Below are 21,721 nucleotides of genomic sequence, written 5' to 3' on the forward strand. Positions count from 1 at the left end.
GCAGTTGTTGATGTTGTTGGGGGTTAACTGCCTTGCTCAAGACTTCTTCACCTTGCCCCTCAGGGATTTGCTCTTAACCGCTCTTAACCGCTCTTAACCGCTAGGCTACCTGCCGCTACCTGTTTTACCTACCCTAGTTAAATGCACTGACTGTAAATCGCTCAGGATCAGTGTTGGGGAACGTTACTTTTAAAAGTAATTTGTTACTTTCCATAGTAAGGAACATTGTAATGTAACTTGTTACATTACTTTTGCGTTACCAAACACAGAAAACCCTCTGAAGATGCCTTGCTCGTGTTGGTCATTCATTCTTATGCCCAGTAGAGGGCGCACACTACCTTTGAATGGCTTGCATTATAGCTTACCGCCCGTAGCCTAATCTATAACTCTGGGCTATACCAACTCAAGGACTAATGACAGATGTAATATCTCCTTTACAATACTTAATATAAATGATTTTGTTGAATTATTTACACATGAGTAAATACATATGCAAACCAACTGGCCCAGTAAAAAGAGAGCTCAAATACGACTGGCTACCAATCTGTTTTACACATATATGAACTGGCCAGAGAGATCTAAAACTATTTGTGTAATTGTCCTTTTCTTTATATTTATCGTGAAGAAGGAGCTGGAGAAATGTCTGTTCTTATCAATTGAGCATAACTTGATCACCTAACTAAGTTGTTTGCTTCATTACCAGACAGTAAATGGGGCACTCACCTGAACCCCATGATCCCGTGTTTGCGCGTGAATCCTGCAAGTATCGTCAGTCAAGTAACATCTGTACTTTTTCTCTACCAATTCAAAGTAATGCGAATACTTCCACGATAAAGGCTATTGTCTCTGCCATCTCGCTAGCTATCTACCAGCTACCATGCCAGCTACCATGCCAGCTACCATGCCAACTACCCGCCACAATGTTCATGCAGAAACGTGAAGAGCGCAACAGACGTAGCCTGGGGGGATTTTCATTTTAAATATGCGTCAACAAAGAAAAAGGGAAATAATATTGTAAAAGTAACTAAGTAACTGATTACTTAAATTGACAAACTAATGTGTTAGGTTACTCATTACCACAAAATAGTCATCTGAATACTCTTAACACGTTATATATAACGCGTTACCCCCAACAATGCTTTGGATCTTCTGCTAAATTACCAAAATGTAAGGATAACACAAAGCCACTGACTTTATGTCCACTGGGTTTCTCTTGGTGCAGATGGTGGAGCAGCAGCGGCAGCAGCCAACGGAGCAGAGCTCTTCATCGTCGCCGTGGCAATGATCGCAGAGAAGCTTCGCGAGGGGTGCCAGAAAGACCAGGACCTGTCTCGCTTCATGGCCGTCTACTTCGACTACTCCCACGAGAGCGACGTCCCGACCGTGCTGAGCCTGGCTCCGAAGTTCAAGCTCATGGACCAGCTCCCTCAGATGTTCAGCCGCCTCCACTCCCGACAGCTCAGTTTACCGGAGCGCGAATCGCAGCCGCTCAACATCAGCAAGAGGAACTACTTCAGGAGCAAGTCAGGGCGGTCTCTATACGTAGCCATCTGTAACATGCACCAGCACATTTCACTGGAGCCTGATTGGTTCGAGAGGCAGCTGATGCCCGCCCCCGCAGCCCCGCCTCCGAAGCAGCGTGATGCTGCTGGAGCATCTTCATCATCATCATCATCACCTCACATGGAGAAGTTTGACTCTGGGCTGGTGCTCAACGAGGTTCTGTTTAAGTTGCCATCAGAAAGTGAGGGTACTCTGAAGAGGAATGTGCTACTCACGTCTCTCCCCCACAACCTCGGTCTGGCCCACGGCTCCCTGGACGGACCTGTGGGGCCTGGGCCCAGCTCCAGCCTCTCTCAGGGGGAGATCGGGGGGCTGTCGGGGGCCTCATCTGGTATGGGTCCTCTGGGTCTGAGGTCTCTGAGGCCTGTGGTCCCGCTCCAGGCTGGGGACGGCTCGGCCAGTCCTCCCGAAATGCCCAGGGATTCGGGGATCTATGATTCGTCAGTGCCTTCCTCTGAGTTGTCCATCCCACTCATGGAGGGCCTGTCACCTGACCAGGCTGACTCCTCCTCTCTGGCCGAAAGCGAATCATCTTCTTCCGGACTGGGTAAGAGACCAATGACTAAAAATGCCTAAAAGTATGTTGTATGACATTTTCACATACAAGTAGTCATGAACCATAACTTCCATATGTGGTCATGAATCATAAATCAGATTGCGAATTAGTCAGATTTAAAGCCCATTGCCTAAAAATTCCTAAATTATGTTGTATGACATTTTCACATTCAAATACAACAGGACTGATAATTAACCATGGGTCAGATTGACAATGAGTCATCTAATTTGAATCGGAGATGATTCAGTCAGATGAGTCAGACTGACATCATACCAGAGTTTCTCAATCCACTCCTGAGGGACTCCTGGTCGTTTCACAGAATTGTTTTATACACTGTGTCCATATTCATAAGAAGCAATTCCCTTCGACCACACCCACAAATTGGGGAAAACAAACATTCTTTCCCATTGACCCCCATTGTAAAATATAAAACAAAACATGCTGAAAAGCTGTTTTGTTGTTCAATGGTCCTCTGTAGCTCAGCTGGTAGAGCACGGTGCTTGTAACGCCAAGGTAGTGGGTTCGATCCCCGGGACCACCCCATACACAAAAAATAAATAAAAAAATGTATGCACGCATGACTGTAAGTCGCTTTGGATAAAAGCGTCTGCTAAATGGCATTTTATTATTTTATATTATAAGTAACTAGGTCAAAAATCCCGACCTACGGTTTGCAACGCTCCCATGTAGGGAAATGGAGCCTCACTCACTAACGTGGCTTCTAGCACTGTCATGAAAAGGGGTAAGCCCTACAATATTATGTAGTGAGAACATTCGGGAGCAGGCAATGTTGAAAAGTAATCTTTAGACGTGTTGTACTTTTCTTAAATGTAGTTTTGTAATTGACTGAAACAAGCAGACAACAAAAAAAGGGTTTGAAAAAGGTTGTTTTCCCCACAGGCGGGTGGGGGCCGTGACGTTCTATCTAATACCGACTGGGAGTATTCAGGGGTGGAAATTGAAAAAAGTCACTAATTCCCACCCCTTTCTCTGTTTCACCACTAGCACATCTGAATCAACATGTTCAACTAATCATCAAGCCCTTGATTGGTTGAAACAGCTGTGCTAAAACTACACTGTATTTTACATCTGGCCATGGCCTGTTTCTAACGTCACGTAATTTGTGTTGGAATATGTTTGTTGTGCCTCCAAAAGTTGCTGAATATCTCTTCATCTTGTGTGTCTCCAGGTGATGAGGAGCCCCCTGCTGTCAGCTCTCTGCGCTGCGCCATGTCAACCATCTGTAAAGCTGAGCTCCACCACCACCATCTTAAGCAGTCTGAAGGACTGGGGCTCCCTCCTGTTCCTGTTCCTCCCTTGTAGTGAACGTAACAACAACTTTACATTACCTGGACACGCATAAAGACACTTTACTGCCTTCAGTGACACTGCCTTGATACAGACCCTAACCCTGAGTAGTACTAGCTATCTACACATTGGATGATCCCAAATGGACAGTGTACAGTAACCAAGCCCATGGATACCAGTGATGTCATCCCCTTCGGAATCTCTGTGGACTTGTGGCTGATAGAACACTGAGGAATGTTGATGTCACTGTTTTAGAACACAGAGAGTTTTGTGAACGTTCTAAATTGTGAGAAGACAAGGCGTTATTTAACCAAATGGTTTTATGTTGTTTTGCAGCGCTGTCCTGTAATTGTTAGTGGTCTAAAGGTGTTTATTTTAGACTTCCCTTTAAAATGCCCCATACCAGGTTACCAGTTCACTAACACACCTGCTTCAACTCCTCTAATAATCATCAACCCTTGATTACTTGAATCAGGTTGTGTTATTGCTGGGCTTGAACAAATAATCTGCGACTTCAACACTAGATGTAGTGTGTTTCTAACTGGGACAATTCCGTGAGCCAGTGGTGATGACCATGCTCGTTTGAGTGAGAGAACTTTTGTTTGTTACTTCATTTTAATTTATTGTCAATTATGAAATAACATTTTAAGGATACAAGGTGCTGAAATTGTGTGTCAAAACACTTTTACTTGTTTTTTAATGTAGTTTTCACACCAATTTGTTTTACTAATAGAAAAGGTTTGACAACGCTTGTGTAAGAGATCAGATAAGTTGTGAGTACCTAGGGCTGTGGCGGTTATGACATTTCGTCAGTCGGTGATTGTCAAGCAAATAACTGTCGTTCTCACGGTAATTGACCATTAATTAACATTGCCTACAAGCCACTGATGCAGACCTTTGGAATGTCGACATTTTAATTTTAATTCTAATAAATCCATGTAATATAGCCTACACCTTCACAATAAATCCATTATTTATTTTAGACAGGTCTAAAGAAACATGATATGAAGAAAATGTAGTCTATTTCAGAAGAACAGAATAACATACTCTGGCTATGCCATATGGCTGTGGGCTACACTAGTTCATTTAGCAGACAAGATTTGGTTTTATATTATTTTATAGTATGAAGAATGCAATTGAACCAAGCTGAATAAAATAGAAAGGATATTTTCTCTGAACGATTTGAGGGGTGCACACATGCGACTATTCAGTGTTGAGTGGTTGACAAACAAATAGGTACTCCTATATGCTTAATTTAGAGTTATTAATGTAACTTTAGTTGTTCTACAAATGTTGGGCTATATGTTTTGATTTTTAATACATTGTAAGGCTGCAAAAAAGTAGTTTGAAAGGCATGTGCTCTGCTTAGTTTTTTTTGCGCAGGCTGTAGACACTTCTTCAGTCTCTCATTCACAATTTGACAATCACTTGATAATGCCTTGAATTTCCCGGGGCCATCCCCTTTGTGTGGCCGTAATGCACCCTCAAAAATGCCTTGCCTTTTGCGGCCAGTACCCGTTGTGCCCTTCTCCCTGAGTGCTGCGCGCCCCGAAGCACCTCTCACTCACATGGCTCTCCATCAAGTGATCGGGTTTTTCCTCACAGGCTACAAGTGAAGACAGACACTTCGGGGACACAACTGTGTGTGTCCTTATCTAATTCCGAGGTGCATATTGAAGATATTGGAAGAACTGTCCACATTTACTTTTCGTCAGCCAACAAGATGAGTTGGCCTAACGAACAGCAAAAGCACTAGCCTATGTCAATCTACTATCCCCCATAGTGCAAAAGTTGACCTATTCTATTCTGTGCAATAAATAAATATTCCAAACATAGTCTGGGACAGTTGTGGGATGCGAATGATCCCAAATTAATATAACCACTAGCATCCCAAAAACGTTTTTACACAATGAGGCTGACGCAACAGATCAGAACATTTAGCTTAAAATGTGATAAACTATTAGGTTATTTCTTCACATTATCAGTGCAGCAATGCGCACACGGCAGTAGGCTATAAGCGTGAATGTTCCATTAGCGGTAAAACACCATTATCAAAAGTGACCTCAAATGTGATTATGCATGTAATGCTTTTATGATAAAGGTGCATTTTTATGGTGAAAATGATCTTCCCCAAACTTGAAACTCACGTGCTGCTTATGTATGCCAGTTAGGCTCTACACTCCTTGTAAAGCGGATTAATGTGCTTAATTTTAAGAAGTTATTTGGCCACTTTAGTTGTGATACAAACCTTATCAAAACATATAGGCCTATGGGCTAGGCTACATGAGGTGTGCGACTATGATTAGAAAAAGTCACACAAAAAAGGGATTGTTTCTTGCAATATTAGTGATAGTCTAATATTGTCACCCATCAGACTATTCTTGAATTAATCTTGTCTTTACATATACTAAATAATATATGTGTGAAATTTGTTTTGATTTAGAATGGACCATTATCATCACCTGTCTCGAAACAGGGGCAGGGGAAAAAATACATGTCATCTATGCACTTAAATAGCGAATGGAGGACGCGCTTCCCGTGGTTCATTTTCATGCCAGCCAGGTAGGCTATACTCCTGTTGTAAACAAAAGCAATGTGATTAATATTAGGAATGTTGAGAAATAAATATAGTAGGCCTAGCCTATAGAAAGCTGATGGGATCCTCCTCTTTTTAATAGAGGCCATCACTCTGTTTTGTCTCGCAATTGCATAGAAATGTTGCGCAACAGGAGCTCATGGGCTCTCATTAAGTGTTTGATTAGATTTTTTTATTACATTTGCATGTTGCGCAACAGGAGCTCATGGGCTCTCATGAAGTGTTTGATTCGATTTTTATATTACATTTGCATTGATGTCCGAGTGATTAGAGGGACAATAGAGTGCTGAGTACCAGGCAGTTAGCAAGTTTGGTAGGCTACTAATGACCATCAGCAGCATCAGAGCTTGGAGAAGCCTAATTACCGTGACTATACGGTCATGTGGAATTTGACTTGCGACAGCCGGTGTGGCGGTAATACGGTCACCGCAACAGCCCTGGGAGTACCCACACTCTTTTATCATAAATTTGACACCAGCAGTTCTGATTTTTTTTTGTCTCACTCAGAGGAGTGGACAGGGGTGTCATTTTAGGAGCAATCTCATTTCATAAACTAAATGCCTTTATTTGAAACTTTATTTGAAAAATGTAACCCAGCCTTATGGGGTCTTCAGTGTACAGTGCATTTGGAAAGTATTCAGACCCCTTGACTTTTTCCACATTTTGTTAACGTTACAGCCTTATTCTAAAATGAATTAAATACATTGTTTTCCTCATCAATCTACACACAATACCCCATGATGGCAAAGTGAAAACAGGTTTTTAGAAATGTTAGCAAATTAATTAAAAATCAAAAACAGAAATACCTTATTTACATAAGTATTCAGACTCTTTGCTATGAGACTCGAAATTGAGCTCAGGTGCATCCTGTTTCCATTGCTCATCCTTGAGATGTTTCTACAACTTGATTGGAGTCCACCTGTGGTAAATTCAATTGATTGGACATGATGTGGAAAGACACACACCTGTCTATATAAGGTCCCACAGTTGACAGTGCATGTCAAAGCAAAAACCAAGCCATGAGGTCAAAGGAATTGTCCATAGAGCTCCGAGACAGGATTGTGTTGAGGCACAGATCTGGGGAAGTGTACCAAAAAATGTCTGCAGCATTGAAGGTCCCAAAGAACACAGTGGCCTCCATCATTCTTAAATGGAAGAAGTTTGGAACCACCAAGACTCTTCCTAGAGCTGGCCGCCCGGCCAAACTGAGCAATCGGGGGAGAAGGGCCTTGGTCAGGGAGGTGACCAAGAACCCGATGGTCACTCTGACAGAGCTCCAGCGTTCCTCTGTGGAGATGGGAGAACTTTTCCAGAAGGACAACCATCTCTGCAGCACCGATCGAACCTGATAGAACATCTCTGGAGAGACCTGAAAATAGCTGTGCAGCGACGCTCCCCATCCAACCTGACAGAGCTTGAGAGGATATGCAGAGAAGAATGGGAGGAACTCCCCCAAATAAAGGTGTGCCAAGCTTGTAGCGGCATACCCAAGAAGACTCGAGGCTGTAATCGCTGCCAAAGGTGCATCAACAAAGTACTGAGTAAAGGGTCAGAATACTTATGTAAATGTGATATATATATATATTTTTATATACATTTGGAAACATTTCAAAAAAACTGTTTTTGCTTTTTTATCATTATGGGGTAGTGTGTAGATTGATGAGAGAAAATAACAATTTAATCAATTTTAGAATAAGTCTGTAACGTAACAAAAAGTGGAAAAAGTCGAGGGGTCTGAATACTTTCCGAATGCACTGTATGATCCAACAATGTTTTCAGTGCCAGTCAATTTTACAGAACTTTGTAAATATGCAAAAGTTTAAAAAAAACAAAAAAACATCTGTTTTATTCCAGTTTTGTATAGTTTTTAGATTTTTTTTTTTTTCTACATTATATACTGTGTACTGTTTTATAGTACTCTAATGTAGGAAGTAAGCATAAAATGAAATAAACATTTTTTTATTTACTTTTTTATTATTGAATACTTTTATTCTAGCCTCGTACAACCACGAGACTAAATGTTTTTTCCTGCTCAAAAACTAAACATGTCACTGCAAGAACACAATCTGTTGCAATATCATTTACACCCTTTATTTGGAAACAGAGATGTATATTTGATATCTTCCCAGTTGAAGTGGTATTTGAAGTGATAGACCAATTGAGTGAGAAACTGATTTCCCTGTACAGTACATATAACCTAACGTAGCAGGCATTAAAGAAACGCCTGAAACTAGATCCCCTAAATCAGGGTTCCCCAACTGGCGGCACGTGGGTGGTTTTATTTGGCCCCCCAAGTTTTCTGAGCAATATACTCTACCAGTCAAAAGTTTGGACACACCTACTCATTCAAAGGTTTTTCTTTATTTTTACTATTTTCTACATTGTAGAATAATAGTGAAGACATCAAAACTATGAAATATCACATATGGAATAATGTAGTAAACAAAAAAGTGTTAAACAAATCAAAATATATTTTATATTTGAGATTCTTCAAATAGCCACCCTTTGCCTTGATGACAGCTTTGCACACTCTTGGCATTCTCTCAACCAGGTTTACCAGCATATCACTGTAGAATGATGTGGCAGCCATACTGGTTAAGTGTGCCTTGAATTCAAAATAAATCACAGACAGTGTCACCAGCAAAGCACCACCACACCATAACACCTCCTCCTCCATGCTTTACGGTCGGAAATACACATGCAGAGATCATCCGTTCACCCACACCATGTCTCACAAAGACACGACGGTTGGAACCAAAAATCTCAAATTTGGACTCCAGACCAAAGGACATATTTCCACCGGTCTAATGTCCATTGCTCGTGTTTCTTGGCCCAAGCAGGTCTCTTCTTATTATTGGTGTCCTTTAGTAGTGTTTTTTTGTTGCAGCAATTCATTTAACATTTACATTTTAGTCATTTAGCAGACACTCTTATCCAGAGCGACTTACAGTTAGTGAGTGCATACATTTTCATACTGGCCCCCCGTGGGAAACGAACCCACAACCCTGGCGTTGCAAGCGCCATGCTCTACCAACTGAGCTACAGGGGAATTCGACCATGAAGGCCTGATTCACGCAGTCCCCTCTGAACAGTTGATGTTGAGATGTGTCTGTTACTTGAACTCTGAAGCATTTATTTGGGCTGCAATTTCTGGGGCTGGTAACTCTAATGAACTTATCCTCTGCAGCAGAGGTAACTCTGGGTCTTCCATTTCTGTGGCGGTCCTTATGAGAGCCAGTTTCATCATAGTGAATGATGGTTTTTGCGACTGCACTTGAAGAAACCTTCAAAGTTCTTGAAATGTTCTGGATTGACTGACCATCATGTCTTAAAGTAATGATGTACTGTTGTTTCTCTTTGCTTATTTGAGCTGTTCTTGCCATAATATGGACTTGGTCTTTTACCAAATAGGGCTATATTCTGTATACCACCCCTACCTTGTCACAACACAACTGATTGGCTCAAACGCATTAAGAGGGAAAGAAATTCCACAAATTAACTTTTAAGAAGGCACACCTGTTAGTTGAAATGCATTCCAGGTGACCACCTCATGAAGCTGTTTGAGAGAATGCCAAGAGTGTGCAAAGCTGTCATCAAGGCAAAGGGGTGGCTACTTTGAAGAATCTCAAATATAACATATTTTGAATTGTTTAACACTTCTTGGTTACTACATGATTCCATGTGAGTTCTTTCATGAGTAGGTGTTCTAAAACTTTTGACCGGTAGTGTATATAGTACACCGAGTGTACAAAACATTAGGAACACCTGCTCTTTCCATTACATACTGGCCAGGTGGATCCACCTTAAAGCTATGATCCCTTATTGATGTCACTTGTTAAATCCACTTCAATTAGTGTAGGTGAAGGGGAGGAGACAGGTTAAAGAAGGATTTTCAAGCCTGGAGACAATTGTGACATGGATTGTGTATGTGTGCCATTCAGAGGGTGAATGGGCAAGACAACAGATTCAAGATTCAAATATATATATTTATTATTATTTTATTTACTTTTTCTTTGAGAGAGACGTGATCGTATACAAATGTCAGCAAGGTTTGAAATGATTGTTTTAGTCAAATATTAGATCTGTTTGGGCTTCTTGCGGTCAATTTGCAGTCTACATATTATTTGTAATTATCTTCCGGTTCCCCGACCATCCGCTCAAGAAGAAATCGTCCCGTGGCTGAATCTAGTTGATGATCCCTGCCCTACATACTGGTCTTTAAGAGATGAAAAAAACTGTCGCCGGAGGTTCTTTCCTCTGCACTGTTCAACCAATTCAGTAAATGTGGAGGAGGAGTTAAGATGGATTTTCGCTTTGTTAAGGCTGGGACTCTGCGGAGGTTATTGTAGCTCTGAGCCAAGTGCACTTGCACGTGTGCTGTAAATCAAAAGTCCAGGTCAAGATACACACCGGTAGTTATGATACAATGTAGCCTATCATTCCACGTTTCAGTAACTGTCAGATGTGGTGTCATATGTATTGGGATAGAATTAAACCTTTGTAAAAGCTTTACATAGTCATATTTCCCCCAACATACAAATGAAGTCACATGTTTGCCTATTATAAACATGGCTTTCATTAGGACTGACAGTCACGCTTAAATTCAGTAGCAATATGGAAAGTGTATTATCCGTTATTAATCTTCCTTTTTTAGATGGTGTAGATTAGCTTCCAGTGGTGAATATAATTTACTATTCAAAAGAGAAAATCAGGGTAAAGAGCAGATTAGAAATCACACCGATGACTACACTTCCTGTAGGATAGTTACGAATGTAATTTCCCGTAGTGTGCACGGTACTGTATTATCTCACTGTAAAAAAATAACCACTTCGGTCAAACACACACACACAAACCCATACACTGTTTATGGGCGGTGTTTAGAGCGGCGATATACAACTCCACAGTTTACCATAGTCTGTGTTCCGTGAGGCATCAATCCGTGAAACAACAGTAGCCACAGAAAAAAGAAGTGTAAAAACTTGATGGTTAAAAACAAAGCTAGGCGATGCGTTATGTATGTAAATATTGGTGATTCAAAGTGAACGTTTGTCATTGACGACCTGTTTTATTATAAGCGGAAAAAGTAGTTTCTTCTTTTTTAATCGGGACTGTTTTGAGTTGACAGTCTATGAATGACGAGAGACGATTATAGATTACTTGTTTCCTCGTTCTAAAAACGTTTTAGTTTTTTTGGAATACATTACAGTGGAATAACTCTAATCACATGCAAACAAGCGATGGAAACAAAGACGTTTCAGGGTAAGATGTCTTTCTATTATAACTCTTTATTTAGATAGCTCAAACTCAACCAATCAAACTTGCCATAATTTCCATAAATGCAGTCAACACCAACTACAAACATGTTATGATTTATTTGTTATATTTCGTAGGATACATTATGGGATACACTGTAGACTACAATGTAGGCTAAATATACTGTCAACAGGTTCTTAATCATTAACTTTTATCCTTATCCCGACATGATGTAAATCTGAAGCTGAGTAATAATCTTCTTTGCATGGCATTGTAGTGTATAGTCAGTAGCTTATTCCTATGACCAACTGTAGCCTATCTTTTAACTCAGTTTCTAATTATGCAACCTTTATCCTACATCCCACATAGACATAGCTTCATTTGTCAATTCAGGAAAGCATTGCCAAGACATTATTTTTCCAATATTGTCATTTGTATATTCAATCTCTCACATATAGACCAGAGGGATGTCAGAATGGGCTCATATGAGGTCACTAAGAGTTAAAATGGCCAACTGTAGGAACCTACTTCTTATCCTACTGTAGCTGATGACTCAAGTTTCCCCAGTTGTCTGTGATTTACTGTGTGTGTCTTTCTGTCTACCAGCAGGGTCAGTCCTCAGGGTCAGACACTGGTGGCCTCTGGTACTTGTAATGTTTTGTCACATCTTTGTCCTCCCATTCATGGTCTTTAGGAGAGCAAACATCATCAAGGTGTTGGAATGCTGCTGTCTCTTTGTGGCTTGTATTGCCGGAACCTTCATGAATTCCAGCCACTGCCTGGTAGTTCTGATTCTTCTTCTTCACAGTTCCATTTGTTCCAGTTCTTAGTATTTTTTTATGTTCTGTTCTCTCTCACCCATGTGCTTTATGACCATGTCACTTGATGACAGAAAGGAACTATAAAGGAACTGTTTGAGTGTTCTCATCAACCTCTGCCATTCATACACTTTTAGATGTTGTTTTTGATTGAGACAGGAATGTTTCACTGGCTAAGCTCAGTTAATATTCTAAACATCTACATTTCAACATTCAGTCAAAAGCCATGATGACAGACGTGGCGACCGGCTTTCCTTTTCCCATGTTGCATCTTTCTAATCAGCAGGTGTTAAGACCGTCGAGTTGTAGTAGTACCCTGGTTGTCTACACAGTGTCTCAGGCTTGTGCATACCAGGATTTGTGCGGTATGTGGGAGCCGGCAGATCAGGTTTTTGTCTGTGAACACATGGATTGAACTAAATAGGTCAGGTTTTTGGATGTGAACACAGAAGTGGGTGAACCCAGGGATGCATCCCAATTGGCACCCTATTCCATACATAGTGAACTACTTTGAGAGAGAGAGAGAGAGAGAGGGTGCCATTTGGGACCAGCCCAGCAAGGGAGAGGACCAGCATGCTCACACCTAATCCCCAACCTAATCCCCTTTCAATGTGCCAGAATAAATAATATTTTGACATGGACTGACGGCCGCATTGCTCCTCTGAGGTTGGGGCTATCTCTACCCTCTTTCCACGTCCTCTTTCTATCTCTCTCTCTCTCTCTGTCCCTTTCTCTATTCTTCTCTCTTTTACACGTTCATGGCCAACGAGAGCCCTTCCCTGTGTTTTCAGCCTATGGTAGTAGTTTCTCACTCTGTCAGGCTTCCCTCAGTTCAGTCAGTCTCTACCTACTGTATATGGTTTCTCTCTCTATTTGTCTATTTGCCACAGTGTCAATTAGAAAGTTCCCTATCTCTTCCTCACACATGAGTTCACACACTCACTGAGTTCAGCATGGCAAGTGAGGTAATGGCAGATTTTGTGCAGGCCTGATTGCAGAGTGGTGGTGGGAATCACAGACACAGAGTGCTGCTGGAAACCTCCTCCAGAGGACTGGAAAGTTGTTGGGAGCTTCCAGCTTTCATGGTTACCACTCCCAACCATTTTCCTGCCTCCCTCTCTACCCTCTCTCCCTCGCTCTCTACCCTCTTTCCCTCCCTCTCTCCCCCCTCTCACTACCTCTCTCCCCCCTCTCCCTCCCCCTCTCCCTCCCTCTCTACCCCCTCTCCCTCCCTCTCTACCACCTCTCCGTCCCTCTCTACCCCCTCTCCCTCCCTCTCTACCACCTCTCCGTCCCTCTCTACCCCCTCTCCCTCCCTCTCTACCCCCTCTCCCTCCCTCTCTACCCCCTCTCCCTCCCTCTCTACCACCTCTCCGTCCCTCTCTACCCCCTCTCCCTCCCTCTCTACCACCTCTCCGTCCCTCTCTACCCCCCTCTCCCTCCCTCTCTACCCCTCTCCCTCCCTCTCTACCCCCTCTCCCTCCCTCTCTACCACCTCTCCGTCCCTCTCTACCCCCCTCTCCGTCCCTCTCTACCCCCTCTCCCTCCCTCTCTACCCCCTCTCCCTCCCTCTCTACCCCTCTCCGTCCCTCTCTACCACCTCTCCCTCCCTCTCTACCCCCTCTCCCTCCCTCTCTACCCCCTCTCCCTCCCTCTCTACCACCTCTCCGTCCCTCTCTACCCCCCTCTCCCTCCCTCTCTACCCCCTCTCCCTCCCTCTCTACCCCCTCTCTCTCCCTCTCTCCCTCCCTCTCTACCCCCTCTCCGTCCCTCTCTACCCCTCTCCCTCCCTCTCTACCCCCCTCTCTCTCCCTCTCTCCCTCCCTCTCTACCCCCTCTCCGTCCCTCTCTACCCCCTCTCCCTCCCTCTCTACCCCCTCTCCCTCCCTCTCTACCCCCTCTCCCTCCCTCTCCACCCCTCTCTCTCCCTCTCCACCCCCTCTCTCGCTCTCTCTCAGGGCAGAGGGTGGCAGTGTGTTTAGTAGCGTGGGAACTTTATCCCTCCTAATAACGGTTTGTAATATTCCACTCTACTCTTCTCTTTACAAACAATCCCTATATATTTATAAATTTCCCCTCAAAAGTCTAAAAATGTTCCAGTGGACAAAGCCATTCTTCAGGGGAAAGACAGGGAAATGATTTTGTACAGTTACTGTTACACCTCTTCTTCTCTAGTTGAGGTTTAGGTGGAACTGAAAGTTCTAACAATCAGAGAAGCAAGGTTATACTACGCCCTACAGTCCTAAATGAGGAAGAGACAGTGGTGTAAAGTAACTACGTAAAAATACGTTAAAGTACTACTTAAGTTGTTTTTGGGGATATCTGTACTTTACTATTTCTATTTTTAACAACTTTTACTTTTACTCCACTACATTCGTAAAGAAAATATATACTTTTTACTCCATACATTTTCCCTGACGCCCAAAAGTACATTTTCAATGCTTAGCAGGACAGGAAAATGGTCAGATTCACGCACTTATCAAGAGAGCACATGATCATCTCTACTGCCTCTGATCTGGCGGGCTCACTAAACACAAATGCTTCATTTGTAAATTATGTCAGTGTTGGAGTGTGCCCAACGCTATCCGTACATTTTTAAAACAACAAAATTGTGCCGTCAGGTTTGCTTAAGGAATTTGAAATGATTTATAGCATTTACTTTTACTTTTGATACTTAGTATATTTTAGCATGTACTATTACTTGTAATATTTTAAGCATATTTTAAACCAGATACTTTTAGACTTTTACTCAAGTAGTATTTTACTGTGTGACTTTCACTTTTACTTGAATCATTTTGTATTAACATATCTTTACTTTTACTCAAGTATGCCAATTGGGTACTTTTTCCACCACTGAGATTCATTCTGCCCATAAAAAGGACAGCTAGTATACAGCATGTTGTGTACTATGTATTTCTTCAGTTGATAACAGTGTCTTATTTACTATGTATTACTATGGTATTAATATTATATTATATCACTATGTGTTAGCTCATTCGAATTGGGGTTGTCCTTCGGGCTTGAACCATATGTGAGTCAGTACTGTGTTCCCATAGGAAAATGGAGGCAGAGGGAGTTCTGAGAAAAGATTGTGGTGCTTCAATGATATATCATGGGCTGGCCCTCCTAGCAGTTAAAGAGGGCAGCTGTGGGCAGTGTGAATCTGTCCCTCCCTGCCCACTATGGTACATTACTACAGTACATGTGCTGTCACCATGTTGAATACAGATGTCTCCGTATCTGCCATTACCCTGCGGTGTCCATATCTGTGAGAACTCTCTCTCCTGCAACAAGGCAGTTATATTATGAATTTAAAGAGCAACTGCCCCTAAAAATCAACTGCTCATTTAGAAAACAGTCTATATGGCATCGATATGAGTCAGAAACATTTATCTCCTATCAAAATTGACTACAAAGTGTAAATAGGATAATTTCAGTCTCATCCAACACTGAGTTTTGTGAGACTTGTGGTCGTGACTGCATCACAACGTAAATGAAGGTTGGGTTTGTTTCAATCCTTCCCACATGCCGACAGTTGGCAGCACACAAGTAATCGTCAATTCGTAGTGCAGCTGCACGTGTCACAATCGTAATGCCCGTGGTAAATTTAGGTTGACATTGGATATCCCATGGGGCGGCGCACAATTGGCCCAGCGTCGTCCAGGGTAGGGTATGGAATGGCCGGCAGGGTGTAGCTCAGTTGGTAGAGCATGGCGTTTGCAACGCCAGGGTTGTGGGTTCGATTCCCACGGGGGGCCAGTATGAAAAAAAAAAGATATATATAATAATAATGTATGCACTCACTAATTGTAAGTCGCTCTGGATAAGAGCGTCTGCTAAATGACTAAAATGTAAATGTAAATGTATATCCAAATGGGGCTAGTTAGGGACCATCTGTAATTTACACAATGTACATGGAACAATATATTCAAATTTCAATGACTTAAAAACCTCAAACCAGCTATAAATTGTAGAAATTAATGTACAAATATTGAAAGCATTTAATGAGAAAACTAAAAGGTGTGCAACATGAAAATATTGTCTCATTTAACATTGTGCAATTTATTGACGGTCCCTAACTAGCCCCGGAAGCTATCCAATGTCAAACCAAATTTGCCAAGGTCGCACACCAGCCGGCTAAAGCTAATTGGCTAAATAATTTGTCTATCTCTTCCCACCTGTGAACACACACAAGAGACAACAACATCAAACCACACCCCAAACCAACTCACTTTTGAATTCATTCGTGGCCGCTAACTTTCGTGATGAACCAAATCTAAAACCAGGCCAAATCAGGAAGTGCAGTCACTCTTTAACCTTTATATGTATTTAATAGACTAGGAACTTGAAGTTGTGTTTTCTGTGCTTCCTTGTGTGTTTGCTTGTCTCCTTGGTTAACAAGTTGGTAAACAAGCCTTACAATCTTTCAACCACGCTGGTAAACAGCAGTGTGTATACACTCAACTGGATCACGTTTAGAGACAATTATTTGAGTGTAATAGGCTCTGCCAAAGCAGTAATATAGTATATTATATTGTATATAGTATATTATATTGTATATAGTCCTATAGTAATATCTAGATATCATGGTTGGTGATGGGGGTAGTTGGATACAGTAGTTGACTACAGAGAACTGAGCTGGTTAACATCCTGTATTTACCATCCACTCACAGTGACGTTGTAATGCTAAAGTCCCAGCCAGCCTACTGATAGGATACGGTGTGTGTGAGAAAGTTGTGCACACACAGCAGTAGTTGCTATGTGCTGGAGAGGAGACAACGGCTGTTATCAGAGAGAGAGAGAGGGATAAGGACTTACAGTTTCAGGTAGTGTGTTCATGCGTATGTGTGTGTGTGCACGTGTTGATTCTTACCAGCTCCGCATTGTAGTCTCCTCTGGTTGTTACTGTCTGTTCTCTCATGGTATTGGTGGGCAGACCAGGCATCACACATTGTGAACCAATCAGACTCCACCGCAGGGAATGGTTTACATGGAGGAGTCTCTCCTGAGGGTCCAGTTCCTCTGCCAGACCTTTATCACTAGTTGATAAGTTGGGCCTCTACAGTTGATAGGGATGAATACAATTAAGGTGTGGTTGCTCCTCTGTATGATCAAATAGATACAGGGTGATCCAATGTGGGTCTAAACAGAATAGCCATTTAAATATACTGAACAAAAATATAAACGCAACATGCAACAATTTCAACGATTTTACTAAGTTACAGTTCATATAAGGAAATCAGTCAATTGAAATAAATTAATCAGGCCCTAATCTATGGATTTCACATGATAGATTGGGAGACAGGGCCACCCACTGGGGAGCCAGGCCCAGCCAATCAGAATTAGTTTTTCCCCACAAAAGGGCTTTATTACAGACAGAAATACTCCTCAGTTTCATCAGCTGTCCGGGTGGCTGGTCTCAGCCGATCCTGAAGGTGAGGAAGCCGGATGTGGAGGTCCTGGGCTGGTGTGATTACACGTGGTCTGCAGTTGTGAGGCCGGTTGGACGTACTGCCAAATTCTCTAAAACAACGTTGGAGGTGGCTTATGGTAGAGAAATGAACATTCAATTCTCTGGCAACAGCTCTGGACATTCCTGCAGTCATCATGCCAATTGCACGCTCCCTCAAAATTTGAGACATCTGTGGCATTGTGTTGTGACAAAACTGCACATTTTAGAGTGGCATTTTATTGTCCCCAGCACAAGGTGCACCTGTGTAAGGATCATGCTGTTTAATCAGCTTCTTGATATGCCACACCTGTCAGATGGATAGATTATCTTGGCAAAGGAGAAATGCTCACTAACAGGGATGTAAACTTGAAAACTTGAGAGAAATAAGCTTTTTGTGCGTATGTAAAATGTCTGGGATCTTTTATTTCAGCTCATGAAACATGGGACCAACACTCTACATGTTGCTTTTATATTTTTGTTCAGTGTAAATACAGAATAGCCATTTAAATAGATACAGAGTATATTATCTTAGTCTAAATCTAGAAGATGATAGCCAGGTTCAAGATTTGTTTGTGCTAAGCCCCTCTGACTATCATTGTAGACGTTTGCTAATATAAGCACATGTAACAATTGGCAATTATTTAAAAAAGAAAAAAAGTGGTTGTCCCACTTGCTATCATAAGTTGAATGCACCAATTTTTAAGTCGCTCTGGATAAGAGCGTCTGCTAAATTATGTAAATGTAACAGATCTGAGGTCAGTGCAGACTACCCAGCTAACAATACTAGGGAGAGAGAACGTTTTTGTAATGTTACCGTAACGTTCCCCTAATGCTTGAGTGTCCAGCTTTCCGTTAGTTAGGAGAACATTCTATCTATGTTAGCAAAAACCTTCGGATAACCTTTTTAGCATGTTGTGGTGTCAATGTTAGGAGAACATTCCCTTAATGTCAAGCAGAACTTATCTAGAATATACAACATTAATGTTCTAGATGTTTTTTATGGGACGTTGCATGAACATGACGTGTCCAGTTTTCTGAGGGTTAGGAGAATATTCCATCAACGTCACATCAAACATACACAGAACGTGGTTGCCATGTTCTCAGAATGTAAGATATTAATGTTCTAGACACGTTTCATGGGAAGGTTGCAAGAATATTTCTGTGTATTAGTTGTCAGGACGTCGCCGGATGGTTCCAAAAAATGCTAATACACATCACGCATTATTACCAAGGCTCTTTTTGTCTGTTGGCAAGGTTAGGGATACTCACACACAGTGTGTCCTCATCTGGGACTTGAACTCACAACCTCTTGGTTCACAGCATTCAGAGCTTCCTGCGACGCCACCATGTCTGTGTCAGTTGTCAATTAATTTGACTATTCTCTCGTCATTGATGATTTACTTATTTCAACAATTTAAGAGCTGTCTGTAGAGTTGTCTAATTTTGGTGGGGCATATTAACGATTTTTAATAATACTCATTAATCACTATGATCAATAAACATTTTAATTGAGTGTACTTTTAAACAGAGCTGAGATTTACTTCAAAGTGCATTCACCCTATTGCTTACACCTATCAAGTTATTTCAGATCTACACAAGTGCCTAGGGAGGAGGGCTTAGGGTTTCTTCTGGACAGGGCCTAACTATACTGACCCAATAAGCACATGCCCTAGAGACAGGGGCGCAACTTTGGTTTTAGAAGTGGGGGAGACATATATACATGAAACGTGTCTAGAACATTCACATCTTATATTCTGAGAACATGGCAACCATGTCCTGTGTATGTTTGGTGGGATGTTGATGGAATATTATCCTAACCACAGAAAACTGGACACATGAATGTTCATGCAACGTCCCCAATGCTCAGGAAGCAGATGTGACGGGGGTGTGTGTCAGAAGGCTTTCCTTTCCTGTCCCAGGTACAGTGAGAGAGGTCAGGAAACAGAGGATTGTAAATCTCTCAAGGTGCCCTTCCCTCTCTGTTTCTCTATTTCTCTCTACCTCTATATTTTTCTCTTTCTCTAAGTAACATACTTATTGAGGGTGGTGTTCAAATTAAACTGTCAAATGTTCCCCATAGCCTCATTTTCCCACACCGTCTTTTAAAATTACAGCAGTACTCAGCAGACAGATATATTTGTCTCCTGGAACAACGCTGACACAAATGACTCTCGACTGCTAACTCTTGGCAATGGAAGCTTTTAGCAGTTTTCAAATCAGACAGAAGTGGAAAAGCCAAGTTGACAGTTGCTCCTAGATAGTTTCCTCAGGGCCTAATGGCCAGGTGATGGAGCTCCAGTTTAGAGAGTGAGAGAGAGATAGGGAAGTTCCCAGAAAAGTAGTGCCTCCAAGCTCATGTCCAACACAGAGGACAGAGGAAAGACAGTTTTTAATGTTGAATTAAGGTGTTTTCGAGGTGCAATATACAGATTCAGAGGACGGAGAGTTTCAATCTGCATGAGGATCTTTAGACTGAAACGCAAGTCTTCTAGTCTGGTCTCTCTCTAGCAATTAGCCTGAGGACGAGGTTACACGTCTTCAAGTCTTAGGTAAGGTTCATCAGGCGATCATGATTCACCGATCCACCTCTGTTTTAGTCATGCCATCAGTATGAAAAATGTATGCACTCACTAACTGTAAGTCGCTCTGGATAAGAGCGTCTGCTAAATGACTAAAATGTAAATGTAAAATGTAATGTGGTAATCTGGAAATGCATTCCCAACTCCTGCGTGTGCTGACCTTGTCATGTGGTAGTATTTACAGGGTGTTTACAGGGGGCTCGTAGGTTTTTTACATGATGAAACCTTGTAATTAAAAGATGGCGGTTAATGTTCTCAGTAATTAGTCTACACACAGATTCACCATGCATCACATTCCCATCTAAACATATCTTTCATGCTGTATATCTCCCAAAAATGAGATGGTTCAATCATAGTAGACATATCACCTAAAATCTAAGAAGAGGTATGTTTTCCTAAATTGGCTTTTGAAACCTGACAGTCACTTGTGGCATGAGGGTTAGTTTTGTTTTATAGTGAACGTTCAGCTCTCGACATATGCTTTTACTGGACCTGGAGTTCTTCAAACCATCATGGCCCAGTTTTGATCGGATTTTGGCAATCTGATAGGATTAAATGCATATAAATAGAATGAATAGAACGGGCGTCCCCATTCAAGTCAATGATACGCTCATTCTCCTATCCTACGCATTTAATCCTATCCGATTGTTGAAATCCGATCAGAAACTTTTGAAAAACTGGGCTGTGATGAACAGGGAAAACTCCTGACCCTACTAAGTCATAACCTTTTAATGTACAGTCGTGGTCAAAAGTTTTGAGAATGACACAAATACTAATTTTCACAAAGTCTGCTGCCTCAGTTTTGATGATGGCAATTTGCATATACTCCAAAATCCCTCTTTGCCATGAAATTGAACTTAATCCCCCAAAAACATTTCCACTGCATTTCAGCCCTGCCACAAAAGGACCAGCTGCCATCATGTCAGTGATTCTCTCGTTAACACAGGTGAGAGTGTTGATGAGGACAAGGCTGGAGATCACTCTGTCATGCTGATTGAGTTAGAATAACAGATTGGAAGCTTTAAAAGGAGGGTGGTGCTTGAAATCATTGTTCTTCCTCTGTTAACCCTTGTTACCTGCAAGGAAACACGTGCCGTCATCATTGCTTTGCACAAAAAGGGCTTCACAGGCAAGGATATTGCTGCTAGTAAGATTGCACCTAAATCAACCATTTATCGGATCATCAAGAACTTCAAGGAGAGAGGTTCAATTGTTGTGAAGAAGGCGTCAGGGCGCCCAAGAAAGTCCAGCAAGCGCCAGGACCGTCTCCTAAAGTTGATTCAGCTGCGGAATCGGGGCACCACCAGTGCAGAGCTTGCTTAGGAATGGCAGCAGGCAGTTATGAGTGCATCTGCATGCACAGTGAGTCGAATACTTTTGGAGGATTGCCTGGTGTCAAGAAGGGCAGCAAAGAAGCCACTTCTCTCCAGGAAAAACATCAGGGACAGACTGATATTCTGCAAAAGGTACAGGGATTGGACTGCTGAGGACTGATTTTCTCTGATGAATCCCCTTTCCGATTGTTTGGGGCTTCCGGAAAACACCTTGTCCGGAGAAGACAAGGTGAGCGCTACCATCAGTCCTGTGTCATGCCAA

At 42.0% G+C, this 21,721-nt stretch overlaps 1 protein-coding gene across 1 annotated transcript in view; it reads left to right on the forward strand.

Moving 5' to 3' along the window:
- il17rd (interleukin 17 receptor D) overlaps positions 1-4,280 on the forward strand; it is a 76,508-nt gene extending 72,228 nt beyond the window's left edge. The window contains exons 13-14 of the mRNA XM_041887306.1: positions 1,223-2,110; positions 3,309-4,280. Of these exons, the coding sequence (XP_041743240.1) occupies positions 1,223-2,110; positions 3,309-3,442 (1,022 nt within the window). The 3' untranslated portion in view covers positions 3,443-4,280. The remainder of the gene's footprint in view (positions 1-1,222; positions 2,111-3,308) is intronic.
- The last annotated feature ends 17,441 nt before the right edge of the window (positions 4,281-21,721 follow it).

Source organism: Coregonus clupeaformis, chromosome 10 (assembly GCF_020615455.1).
Source record: "Coregonus clupeaformis isolate EN_2021a chromosome 10, ASM2061545v1, whole genome shotgun sequence".
Lineage (NCBI taxonomy): Eukaryota > Metazoa > Chordata > Actinopteri > Salmoniformes > Salmonidae > Coregonus > Coregonus clupeaformis.